General features: G+C 38.8%; 1 protein-coding gene across 1 annotated transcript; it reads right to left on the bottom strand.

Annotated features, from left to right (window-relative positions):
* Positions 1 to 346: 346 nt before the first annotated feature.
* Positions 347 to 11,502, bottom strand: LOC129543476 (placental prolactin-related protein 4-like). Its single transcript, XM_055406586.2, has 5 exons — positions 11,448 to 11,502; positions 5,737 to 5,918; positions 3,452 to 3,559; positions 1,143 to 1,322; positions 347 to 538 (listed from the first exon to the last, which is right to left on the bottom strand). The coding sequence occupies exons 1-5, from the start codon at positions 11,500 to 11,502 to the stop codon at positions 347 to 349; spliced, it is 717 nt and encodes a 238-aa protein (XP_055262561.2).
* Between the last annotated feature and the right edge of the window lie 2,028 nt (positions 11,503 to 13,530).

Below are 13,530 nucleotides of genomic sequence, written 5' to 3' on the forward strand. Positions count from 1 at the left end.
GACACGACTGAGCGACAGAATGGAACGGAATAACTGGCTGTGATTAAGTAATCTCTTAATGGTCTTCTTTGTAATGCCAGGTTCTGTTATTTGTGACTAATTTTAATAGGAGCTTCATTCTCTCAATTATAGTGGTAGATTTTCTTTTGATTTTCTATTGAATGAAAAAAAGAAATGTTGACACATTGCCCTCTTAGATTTTGACATCTCTACAGAGTCTGTGTTTATTGTTTTAGGAGGATACCTGTTTCACAGAGCATGCATTAAAAAGCTGGAAATTTCAAATAAGCCTGCTATGCGATAGATCATTATGACCATCTCAGACCTGGATGCCATGGATGTGGATTTAGCAGTTGTCGTAGAGCTGTCGGCATGCCAGGAGCTTGGTATAAGTGTCAATTTTACGTGAATCGCTTTGCAGGCAGAGGAACAGGTTATAAAATGCCGAATGACGCACATCTTCATCTCTCGACTTTAGGGGTCCTCCATACCAGTAAATGCCAGCCTTGTACATCTTCCTCCTGACTGTAGAAATGACCTGAATACCCAAAAGAGAATGGCTTCTTATGTGTTTTATTAGTATTTGCTTATCTTTTTTGCTTCTAATTATCAAATTTATATTTGGGGAAGACATACGAATATAAAACTCTCTAGATATGGATTTGGAGCCAGCCAATAAGAAAACTGCTAGGAATCTAAAAAGTAGAAACAAAACTCAAGTTTAGTTTTAACTTCCTTCCCACTCTCATCCTTTGATTTGAGGAGAACAGAGAAAGAAGACAAGTGAAACTTCAATAGCAGACGGCCTGGGATATTTTGAAGAAAATGCTGATCTTGGAAATTCTGTTCTCTAGTTCTCTTACTCTTGAAAATATTTCAACCACCTGTGCCCAGGAAGAGCAAATTGGTGCAATGCAGGGAAGGCTGCACATGTCAAAAATTTCAGTGAAATTCTGATTCCTGTACAGTAGAATCTATCACTATGAATGATTAGGTTTCTGCTTTATGTAGTAGCAGTCTAGAATATAGAATTTATGAATCTTTTTCTTACAAAATGAGATATTTCAAAAGTCCTTACCCATTACAGAGGTGACCTCTTTCATTCATGAGCAAATCAAGAAAGCCCTCTGCAGGATGCTCACCTGGCTGAACGGCCTCTCTATGAGTGCTTGAAGTTCTTTTACTCTTTTCACATTTTCTCGGGCACTTGATAGGATAGTATGTGAGACTTCTTTCATACTCCGCAGGTCCGTGACTAGTTGATATAGTGGTTTATGCCAGGAGTACAGTAACATGAGTATCCACCTAATAAGGCCTTTATTCTAAGCAACCATAAGAAACAATCTCATTAAAATAATCAGAATTCAGTAATTTTGGTAACATGTGATCTTTGCTCAGAGCAGCTGACCTAAAAAACTCTTGCTTATTCCTATGTTTATGCAAAGATTTTTGAAAGTAGTAAAAGTTTCAAAATTATAAAATGTAGCTATTAGTCCCTTGGAATGCAAGGAGATCCAACCAGTCCATTCTAAAGGAGATCAGTCCTGGGTGTTCATTGGAAGGACTGATGCTAAAGCTGAAACTCCAATACTTTGGCCACCTCATGCGAAGAGTTGACTCACTGGAAAAGACTCTGATGCTAGGAGGGACTAGGGGCAGGAGGAGAAGGGGACGACGGAGAATGAGATGGCTGGATGGCATCACCGACTCGATGGACATGAGTTTGAGTGAACTCCGGGAGTTGGTGATGGACAGGGAGGCCTGGCGTGCTTTGATTCGTGGGGTTGCAAAGAGTCGGACACGACTGAGTGACTGAACTGAACTGAACTAAATTGAAGCTATTAGTTCACGCTTTGCTGAATTATTAAAAATCTAGGTTATTTTACTAACTAATACTTCTAAGTTCTAATTTATAGCATGAAAAATTTTCTTTTTTCCTCTGAAATTCTACCACCCACTCGGTGAGTTCTTTTATGTTTGTATATTTACATGAAGAAAATCTAAGTATTTATGGCAAGTCAGTATGTGCCTGCAGTTCCTGACCCAGGAACGAGGGATTCCACCTGTGCCCGCATCATTGTCACCCAGTGATTCATTCGTATTAATGAATCAGATGAGTCATTCATGTTGATTTTTGATCGGTAATTTGTTTTATGATATTACAACAAAGGGACAATGAAGAGGACATGACATTCCTAAACAGGCTTTCTTTCCTCAGTTGATCCCAACACCAGCCCCCATGCTGATATCAGAAGAGTCTGTTTTGTTGACATGTGTCCGGGCAGAAAATGGCACAGTGTTGTCCTTAGTAACTGCCTCAGTGGGATTCACAATGGAGTGTTTTCCCCCTAGTTCACTACTACTAGCAGAATTGAGCATGGACATCCCAGGGGCTGAAGATCTCTCGTTAATATGCTTGATTTCTTTACAGCCATGAACTGTTTTAGTGGTAAAGAACAAAGAACTGAATAGGATTAAATATAGTAATGCATATAAAGTGCTTAGTAAAATGCATGGCCATGCAGTAGCTCTCAATAAACTTTAAATTTAAGCTTATTGAAAAACCCCTGCTCTTCTTCCTTTTTGACCTTTTTCCTTTATATGATCATCCTCATTATTAATGAGCTTAACAGAGGAAACGAATGCTGGTATCATTAAGAAAGTTGTAGAGAGAGAAGATAGTATTCTAACGGGTGATGCACGTGAAAATATTTTAAATAATGTTAGGACGAAGGATAATTCTGGAAATCAGAAAGGAGAAATTATAATGATGAATATTTGCAGTTGCCATGAATGATTGAGGCTTGACATGTAAACTGTGTTTTCCTCAGAACAGAGACAATTGTTGTGGCCATGAGAAGAAAAACAATGTTTTGTAGGCCATTGTGGGGGAGACTTACAAATTAATAATAAAAGGTGACAGAGGAGTCATTGAGAATGACGAATGAAGGAGGTGTCAGAGAAGTAGAAGCAGATTCAGGAGAGCTTTGAAAGGCAGATACGCTGGCTCGAGTGGTGGAGTATAGGATTCCCAAGTAGGAGTCACTAGTAACAGGGAGTACTCAAAACTGGGGTTCGTTTCTTACATATTCATGAATTTTGAAATCTTTTATTTTACACATGGACATTCCCATTCGTTTCCTGTTTTCGTACAGTATGATAGCTGCAATCCTTTGTCTAATGCATTGGTTTAACTAAAGCTGTCTGCATGGACAATTTATAGATCTGTTATTTATTTTGCTACAACGTATCTTTAGTCATCCTTGATTTCATTTATGCTTCATCAACTGCATAATATAATTTCTCTTCAATTGCTTACGGTTCTCCCACCTTTTTCTGCATGTACAGTTACCTCTCATAATACAGTTACCATTACCTCTCATAATCTGAAGCCTGGTAACCTACATACTGTCTCACTTGGTCTGGTAAAAAACCCAGGTAAAAGACTCACGTGCATGCGTTGGATGTGTTCTTTATCTTCAGGGATATGGAGGAAATAGGTGTGGCAGTTGTTGGTGGTATTGACACGGTATGGTTTTCCCTGGGCATACTGTTCATCCTGAAAGTGATCAGACAACTAGTTAGGTTTGTTGGGCATTCAGTAGACGAGCCCCTTACCAGAACATTAACATGTTGATAGATGTATAATTTTTTTTTATTGAGGGGCATCACAAAATTTGAAAGTTATTCCTTTCTTACTTTTTCTATATTGTCTCTATAAAAATGATTTTACATCTAACTTTTCTAAGTTTAACCTTTTTCCTTCTCTGTTTTATTATTATATTTTTCTATTTCTTAGTATTTGAACCAAATATAATACATATGTAGCAATATTTGGTGCTTCCCATGTGACGGTAGTGGTAAAGAACATTCCTGCCATTGCAGGAGATATAAGAAGACTCAGGTTTGATCCCAAGGTGTGGAGCATCCCATGTAAGAGGGTACAGCATTATACTCCAGTTCTTGCCTGGCGAACCCTAAGGACAGAGGAGCCTGTTGGGTTACAGTCAGTAGGGTTGCAGAGTTGGATACAACTGAACTGACTTAGAAAGCATGCAAGCACCTATATTTAACTGTTTAATCTCTTGTTTACCATGGGTTATAAGCCAATATATTCCAATACAAGGAGTTATACAGTTATGACTCTGACTTATCTCTGAATCCGCAGACCAAAAAGTTTAGTGTTCATCCCAGGTTCAGAAAACAATGTTGTTTATGGTGACAAAATGGTACGTAAGAAAAACATGGCATAAAGTTACAGGAAATACTAAGCAATGGACTGAGAATAAGAGTAGAAACATCTAGCTCACACTTTGACAGAGAAAAACTAATCTTTAGCAAAAGTTATGAACATTTCAAGAGATTACTTGGAAGAGTTGGAAAAAATGGATAGTCAAACATGTAGGATGAAACAAAAACAAGTGAGTAAAAAGAACTGCATGAATTTAGTGGAACTTTTAGCTCCGTCTTTTATTAGCTTCTGCTGTACCGTGGACTCCTTGATTGACCTAAAAGAATTAACATACAACTTTCAAATGCCTTCATCAGAAAGAGAATAACTGTTTCCAATTGTAAACTCCCCTTCTACTGTAGCTCTAAACCTATTCACTGCAAATCTTAAAACAATAATTTGTAGCATTAAAAAAACTACCATTATTCGTTTTTGTGAACGGCATTCAGCTTTGTTTAACATGTTCCATGCACCCAGTTCACTGCAGAGCAGTTCTCATTTATTGGCTATTTACTCGGAGCCTGGAGAAGAAAGCCCAGAGAGACAGTGAAGGACCAGAAAATCAACATGCTTCCTTTTCCCCAGTCCCACCTAAAAGTGTTTATGTCAGGCAGTGTTATGGAATGAATGTGTGTTCTTCAAACTCATGTGTTAGAGCCCTAACTGCCAAAGTACTGTGTTTTGAAAAGTGCTCCGACATTTTGGGACCCCATGGACTGTAGCCCACCAGACTCTTCTGTCCATGGGATTTCTCAGGCAAGAATACTGGAGTGGCTTGCTGATCCCTTCTCCAGGGACTCTTCCAGACCCAGGGATAGAACCCAGGTCTCTCACATTTCAGGCAGGTTCTTTCCCATCTGAGCCACCAGCGAAGCCCATTAAGGTTAAATGAGCTCTTAGGGTGGAACACTGATCTAATAGGTTTAGTGTTTCATGAAGCGAAACACCAGAGAGTTTTTCCATGTCTCTGCGTCTCTGCGTCTTTTCCTCTGTCTCTCTTCCCCACCGCCCACCCTGTGTGAGGACGCACGGCGAATCCAGCCTGGGAGGAAAGAATTCTTATCAGAACCTGACCTTGCTGGCACCCTGATCTGGGACTTCTAACCCCAGAACTGTGAGGAAATAAATTTCTGTTGATTATTCCACTGAGTCTATTGTATTCTTTTACGGCATTCCTAGGCTACAAATACAAAATCATTAATTTTGTAAAATAAAAAAGAAAATTAATGAAGGAAGTTGAAAAAGTTATTGCACTTCTTACGAATCTTTGAGATTTCACAAAACTGATCCTTTCTTTGATTTCCACATCTTATCAGCTGACGGCTTCTTTGACCTAGAGACTGGGTTATTTGAAGCTTGGCTGATGCAGCCTTCTTGTTTAAAGGATAGTATAGCCCAGTCACTTAGGCGAAGTTTCCTTCTGGGAGCCTGGAGGGCTACAGTCCATGGGGTCGCAAGAGTCAGACACGACTTAGCAACTAAACCACCACCACCACAGTACTTACAAACTCATTGAACATTTCCATGGAATTGTTATACATGTCACTGGACAGGTTGGAGGCACGCATAAACAGATTCCTAAGGGATGTCCGGCAGATGTCATCCCCGTCAGGACAGAGTGACGGGCATAAGAAGCATTGACACAGGAGCAGATTTGACATGACCAGCAGCAGGAGCAGGCAGGACCCTGTTTAAATAAAAACATGAGCCATTTTGAGATGATCTAAGCACCTGAGATTATCAAACCCATCCTGTGGAGGGAAGCCTTCTCTTTCCCTGTTGCTCTGAGCGGGAGTTGGTGCTGTAGTAGCTGGGGAGGGGAAGAAGAAGCGCCTTCTGTGTAAATTTAGATGGATGATGATGTTTGCACAGATAGACAGTTGGAGAGGTAGGTTACTCCGTGCATTTTTGTATTGCTCCAAGAAGTACTTCTGTGCTCTGCAAAGATATGGTTTTGTTTGTTTGTTTGTTTTTAATTTATTTATTTTAATTGGAGGCTAATCACTTTACAATATTGTATTGGTTTCACCGTACATTGACATGAATCTGCCCCGGGTGTACATGTGTCCCCATCCTGAACTCCCACCTCCCTCCCCATCCCATCCCTCTGGGTCATCCCGGTGCACCAGCCCCGAGCATCCTGTATCATGCATTGAACCTGGACTGATGATTCGTTTCACATATGATAATGTACATGTTTCACTGCCATTCTCCCAAATCATCCCACCCTTGCCCTCTCCCAGAGTCCAAAAGACAGTCCTATACATCTGGGTCTCTTTTGCTGTCTCGCATACAGGGTTATCGTTACCATCTGCAAACATTTGGGACTTAATTCTGAGCCAGAGTGTTTAGGCCATTCTTTATTTTTATATTTATTTTTTAATTTATTTATTTTAATTGGAGGCTAATTACTTTACATTATTGTATTGGTTTTGTAAGAGAGTTTAATGTTGGGCTTCCGCAGACTCTGGCAGCAAGACCCTCTAGGAGTTTGCCATTTTTTCACTCTATATTGAATAATGCTTGCATTTTAGACACTGAAATGACATGAAAAGTCCAGTTGAACTGTAAGGTTTACCATCACGCTGGGGTAAGAGCGAACACATGACTGACTGATCGCTACTATTGAGTACAGAGAGAACACTAAGAGAAAAAGGATGCTGTACCTTGGATCAGTTAACTCACGTTAGTAACCCCATGCATGTCTTTGATACTTTTTGAAAAGCTTTAAAACATCTTAAAATTTGTGTTCCACAGCAACCCTGTGAGATAGCCTTAATCTTCACTATGATCATCAAGTTGTGTTAATGAAGATGCGATGACTTGGAGAGAGCAAGTGATTTTCCCCAGGTCCCATTATTAGTACATGGAGGTGACTGGGCTCCAATACACTCATCTGTTCACTTCCTGATGTCATCACACATGCCTGTGGGCTCTCTGTCGGCATGTGTGTAACCAGGACCACATCAGGAGCTGTAATGACTCTGCTTAAAGAGAAAAATATTTTGTCTTTGACTGCAAAACAGCAGTGACCCTAGAACATTGGTTTTATCCACTTGTTCTGCTCTGTCTATAAAACTCACTGTTAATGTCTTTGACAGTTATCAGGGTGGGGGCGTGGTTCTCCTGGCTAGCCTTTCTTCTAGGCACCTTGACAGCTCTTCTACTTTTATGCATCTTTAATCTTCTCGTTACGTTTGTTTCTTCGAGAAAAAAGCAAATAAATCTCCAAATGGTAATACAAGAATATTACCTGGTCAGCACCCTAGACAACATCATTGGCTCTTTGAACAAGCCCTGCCCTTTCCTGACTTTGACATTTTAGGGAGAAAATTTATCTGTCTGTTCGGGAGTACATCCTGACAACCCATGGGGCTTAGTTTTTGAACCATCTCCAAACATCTCCTCTTTGATATTAGAATTAGACATTCATGCTTCCACGATATATTGTAATATTTCAGAAATTATTCCTGGCCCCACCTTTGGCCAACAGAAGCATAAAATCATAGACTCTAGCAAGCGTGATTTTAATATTACTTTTCCTGTCCGTCCTTTGTAATAAGCAGAATTTAAGACTGAAGTGAGCAAGAATTGAGTTTGGACAAGAGAAGAGATAAAATAGAGATTTTATCTTCCTGAATGAGATCTGAACATGGTTCTTTTTCCAAGTTACCATAAAATGGTGATTTAATTAAGGATAAGATATCAACATTTACTAGACTTTGTCTGCGCTTAGTTAGTTTAAAGGGGCATGGTATCTAAGAATAAAATGTTATTTAAAATTAGGTGATGAAAATAAAAGAAGTGGTTCTCAAAAAGGAGACATATAAGTTGGAGAAATTTGGGACTATATCTCTCATCAACTAAAGAGCTTATTGGGACAGGCAAGGAGAATAATAGCTTATATAACATAGATGTATTTGTGTGCATATATTTCTGTCCATGTATACATGTGTTATGCATAAATATATTCTTAATTCCTTCATGGTACTTTGGACTTTATAAAATTCAGTTCTATATGGGGCAGTAAATATAGCAGAATACCCTAATTCCTAATGTAATTGATCATTTATTGGTAGATGACTAACTATATGATTATTTTTTCTGTTAAAATGTTATTTGTGTGTTTGCTTTGGAAGGAAAACCTTACGGTGTCTGTAATCTACAGTCTACTCTTCAGATTTTTCAAAACACTTACTCTTCCTTTGCTCATTTAATAATTTTAGTTGTTTGATTTTTTTTCCAACAGAGTTGCATGAGCCTCTTATATATACTTGCATATGAAGCCCTTACCAAATGTGTGATTTGCAAAATTTTTTTTTTCACTCCATAGGTTGCCATTTCATTGTATTGATGGCTTCTTTTCTATGCAGAAGGTTTTGAGTTTGATGTGGGCTCACTAGTTTATTTTTGCAGCTCTTGCATTTGCTTTTGATGACTGAATTGTTTGAGCTGCTTGTATTTTGGAAAGCAATCTTTTATTAGTTGTTTTGTTTGCTGTTATCTTCTCCCATTCTCACCGAAAGACACAGACTGGCTGAATGTATACAAAAACAAGAACCATATATACACTGTCTACAAGAGACCCACTTCAGTCCTAGAGACACATACAGACTGAAAGTGAGAGGATGGAAAAAGATAGTCCATGCAAATGGGGAAAAAATGAATGCCGGATTGACGATTTTCATATCAGAAAAAATAAACCTTAAAATCAAAACTATTATAAGAGATACAGAAGAACACTAGCAAATGATCAAGGGATCAGTCCAAGAAAAGACATAATAATTTTAAATATTTATCTACCCAACATAGAGCACTCAATACATCAGGTAAACACTAACTGACATAAAAGGGGAAATTGACAGCAACACAACAATAGCAGGGCATGCTAACACCGCACCTATACCAATGAACAGATCAATAAAAAAGAAAATTAATAAGGAAACATAAGCCTAAAAGGAAATATTAGAGCCAACAGACCTAACTGGTATCTCAGACATTCCATCCAAATGCAGAAGAATACACTTTCTTCTCAAGTGTGCATGGAACATTTTCCTCATCTTGGGTCACAAATCAAACCTCAGTAAATTTAAGGAAATTGAAATTATACCAAGCATTTTCTCTGACCACAACACTATGAGACTAGATATCCATTATACGGGATAAAAAATCTTTAAAGAACACAAACACATGGAGATTAAACAACACATTTCTAAATAATGAACAGGTTACTTAAGAAATAAGGGAAATCAAAACATTCCTAGAAAAAAAGAACAATGAAAACGTGATGATCTAAAACCTATAGGATGCAACAAAACAGTTTTAAGAGGGAAGTTTATAGAAATATGAATCCTACAAATTCAATGAAACATATTGAATCAACCACCTAACTTTACATAACTTTAACTCTTTTTAAATTTCTCTTATCAATGTCTTTAAGGTTTTGTATAAAATTTTTCAACACCTTGCTTAAGTTTATTTCTAAGTGTTTTATTTTATTTTTTGATGCAATAGTAAATGGGATTGTTTACTTTATTCCACTTTATGATAGTTTGTTGTTGATATATAGGTAAGCAACTGAGTTTCATAGATTGGAATATAGTAAACATAATGTATGCTACATCTTTAAAGAAGAGACATTTTCCCACAAATAAGACATATAGATGATCAAGAGGGATATGACAAGATGTTCAGCATCACTAATAATCAAAGGAAATGCAGATCAAAAGCACAAGAGGTATCACCTCATACCTGTTTGAATGGCTAGTACCAAAAGTGTAAGAAATGACAAATGTTATTGAGGACGTGGAGAAAACGGAGTGCTTATGCACTGTTAGTAGGGATGTATACCGGTGCAACTCCCACAGAAATATACTGTGGAGGTTCCTCAAGAAATTTAAAAGAGAACTGTTATGTGATCCATTATCCCACTTCTGGATATATAGTCAAAGGTAATCATTTTCTCAAAGAGAGATCTATATTCCCATGTTCATTGCAGCATTATTTACAGCCTTGGTATAGGAACAACCTGAGTATCTTTCAACAGGTGAATGGATTAAAACAATGTGATGTGACATATATAGGTAAATATAATTTAGCTGTTAGAAAAAGGAAGAAATCCTTCCATATGTAGCAACATGGATGAAACTGGAGGGCATTATGCTAAGTGACCTAAGTCTGAATAAGACAAATACAATATGATTTCAATTATAAGGAATTTCAGAAAAAAAAAGGTGGAACTCAGAGTAGAAAAATGATTGCCAAAGACTGGAGGGTAGGGGAAATAAGGGGAGATTTTTAAAGGTTATATACATTCATGTATAAAACATTACTAAGGTCTGAAGATCTAACTTTGAGGTTCATGATCTAATCATGAGATCTAATTATGTGATTGAACAAGTTCTGGAGGTTGGTTATGGATAAGGAAGCTTGTGTTGCTGCAGTCCATGGGGTCACAAAGTGTCAGACATGAATGAGCAACTGAAATGAACAGAGGATCTAATGCACAGCATGGTTACTGTAACCAATAAGATTGTGTTGTATTTTTGAAATTGTCTGAGAGAGTGGATGTCATTGAGCAGCATCACTGACTCGATGGACATGAGTTTGAGTAAGCTCTCGGAGTCGGGGATGGACAGGGAAGCCTGCCGTGCTGCAGTCCATGGGGTCTCAAAGAGTCCCACAGGACTGAATGACTGACTCAACTGAGGAGAGTGGAACTCACCTGTGTTCTCCTCAAAAATCAAAGTTAAACATGTGTGGGGATTGAAATGTTACTTAATAGAAAGGGAAACTCTTTCTAATACATGTACAAATGGGGGTGGACAAGATGATGGACGGGTAGGAGGAAGTGGGGTACACCTCTCTCCACCGATGCATCAAGAACGTCTAAAGACACAGCAGTTCTCACAGAAGACCAGGTGAACACTGGCAGGACTCCCTGAATACTGAGAAGGAATATTGGGATCCATACAGAGCTCAGTAGGACAAAGGAAAGAAGGGACAAGGAGGAAGGGGAAAGAAGGGGCAGAGCAAGTGGGACCAGCCTGCACCCGGGGGAGAGGGAGCTGAAGCGCAGGGGAGAGACCCCCGCATCCATGGCCGTCCACTGGGACGGGGGAGTCATTTGAAGCGGTTGGGGAGTGAACTAACTAATCTGTGACAGTCTGAATGGAGAGAGAACCACAGAGACAAGCCATGCTGCAGCCTTTCATACCTTGGAAAGGGTTGCAAGTCCACTGGTGTCCACGGGAGCTGGGAGCTGGAGCCATGGGGATTGCAGAATGATCCCAGGGTGAGGACTCCTCTTGACATTGGGGAGTCAGCCTGATGGGCGGGATGAAGGAAATCTGCTGCATGAAATGCTTCTTAAGGAAAGCCATGAGGCCATAAAAGTAGGGTTCAACTGCCTGTGGAGTAGAGCTATCTCTTTCTCCATGCTGGTACCTGTAGGTTGGGCAATAGAGAAAGACTTCAGTGAGGGTGGTCCTTGAGTGCCTGATGCACTAAGCAATGGAGATTTTTGAATGTCTATATGCCCTACCCTACCCTATTCTCTGTCTAAATTTTGGGTTTTAGCATCATAATGCTTTTATGAACTTAAATTTCTTCTGGTAGAGTTTCTGGTTTACAGATTAAGCTAATTCCTCACATCTGGCTCGTTCTTGGTGTTTCAAGAAACTTTGAGAACCTTCCTTCCTCTCAAGGCAATACTGACCTTAACTTTACAACCATTGCTGACTTCCCATACTTTCACTTCTTGCTTAATATATTCTGTCTTTCTCTAGTCACTATAAATTTAGCAGTATGTGTCCCTGTGTTGGTATTAATATTTATAATAAATTATTAGCCTGAGTCAGTAAAGAATCAAAAGGACTACAGTTACAGCAGTAGTAAAAAATTACCCCCAAATTATAATCCATTAATGTTCCCATTTAAAACTGTTTTTCTATCTATATAATATTCAGTTCAGTTCAGTTCAGTTCAGTCGCTCAGTCGTGTCCGACTTTTTGCGACCCCATGAATCACAGCACACCAGGCCTCCCTGTCCATCACCAACTCCCGGAGTTCACTCAAACTCATGTCCATCAAGTCGGTGATGCCATCCAGCCATCTCATTCTCTGTCGTCCCCTTCTCCTCCCACCCCCAATCCTTCTTAGCATCAGAGGAAAACCTTGCTGTGTCTCTCATCTACAGACTAATCTTCAGATTTATTGAAACTATTATTTTATTATGCTCCATTAAAATTTTCGATTATTTGGGGCTTTTTGCCCTTGAGTTGTATGTCTCATGTATTTTTGGATATTAAGCCCTTATCAAATATATGATTTGGAAATATCTTCTGTCAATCTTTAAGTTGCCATTTGATTTTGCTGATGTTCCTATGTTTGGAGTTTGATATGGCCCCACTGGTTTGTTTTTGCAGTTGTTACCTTTGCTTTTGGTGTGTAACCCAAAATATCACTGCAAAGACTGATGGCAAAAGATTACCTCAATGTCTTCTTCCAGGAGTTTAATCATTTAAAGTCTAATGTTCAAACTTTTAATCCATTTTTAGTTGATTTTTGTGTATGGTAAAAGACAGGGGAACATTTTCGTTTTTTCATTGGACTATCCAAATTTCCACTGTATAATCATAAGGGATTTGATTTAGGTCATATCTGAATGGTCTAGTGGTTTTCCCTACTTTCTTCAATTTAAGTCTGAATTTGGCTATAAGGAGTTCATGATTTGAGCCACAGTCAGCTCCTGGTCTTGTTTTTGCTAACTGTATACAGCTTCTCCATCTTTGGCTGCAAAGAATATAATCAATCTGATTTTGGTGTTGACCATCTGGTGATGTCCATGTGTACAGTCTTCTCTTATGTTGTTGGAAGAGGGTGTTTGCTATGACCAGGGCGTTCTCTTGACAAAACTCAATTAGCCTTTGCCCTGCTTCATTCCCTGCTCCAAGGCCAAATTTGCCTGTTACTCCAGGTGTTTCTTGACTTCCTACTTTTTCATTCCAGTTCCCAATAATGAAAAAGACATCTTTTTTGAGTTTTAGTTCTAAAAGGTCTTGTAGGTCTTCATAGAACAGTTCAACTTCGGCTTCTTCAGCGTTACTGGTTGGGGCATAGGCCTGCATTACTGTAATATTGAATGGTTTGCCTTGGAAATGAACAGAAATCATTCTGTCATTTTTAAGATTGCATCCAAGTACTGCATTTCAGACTCTTTTGTTGACCATGATGGTTACTCCATTTCTTCTAAGAGATTCCTGCCCACAGTAGTAGATATAATGGCTATCTGAGTTAAA

This window comes from Moschus berezovskii, chromosome 23 (assembly GCF_049115385.1).
Source record: "Moschus berezovskii isolate FMDL1 chromosome 23, NW_MosBer_1.0, whole genome shotgun sequence".
NCBI lineage: Eukaryota > Metazoa > Chordata > Mammalia > Artiodactyla > Moschidae > Moschus > Moschus berezovskii.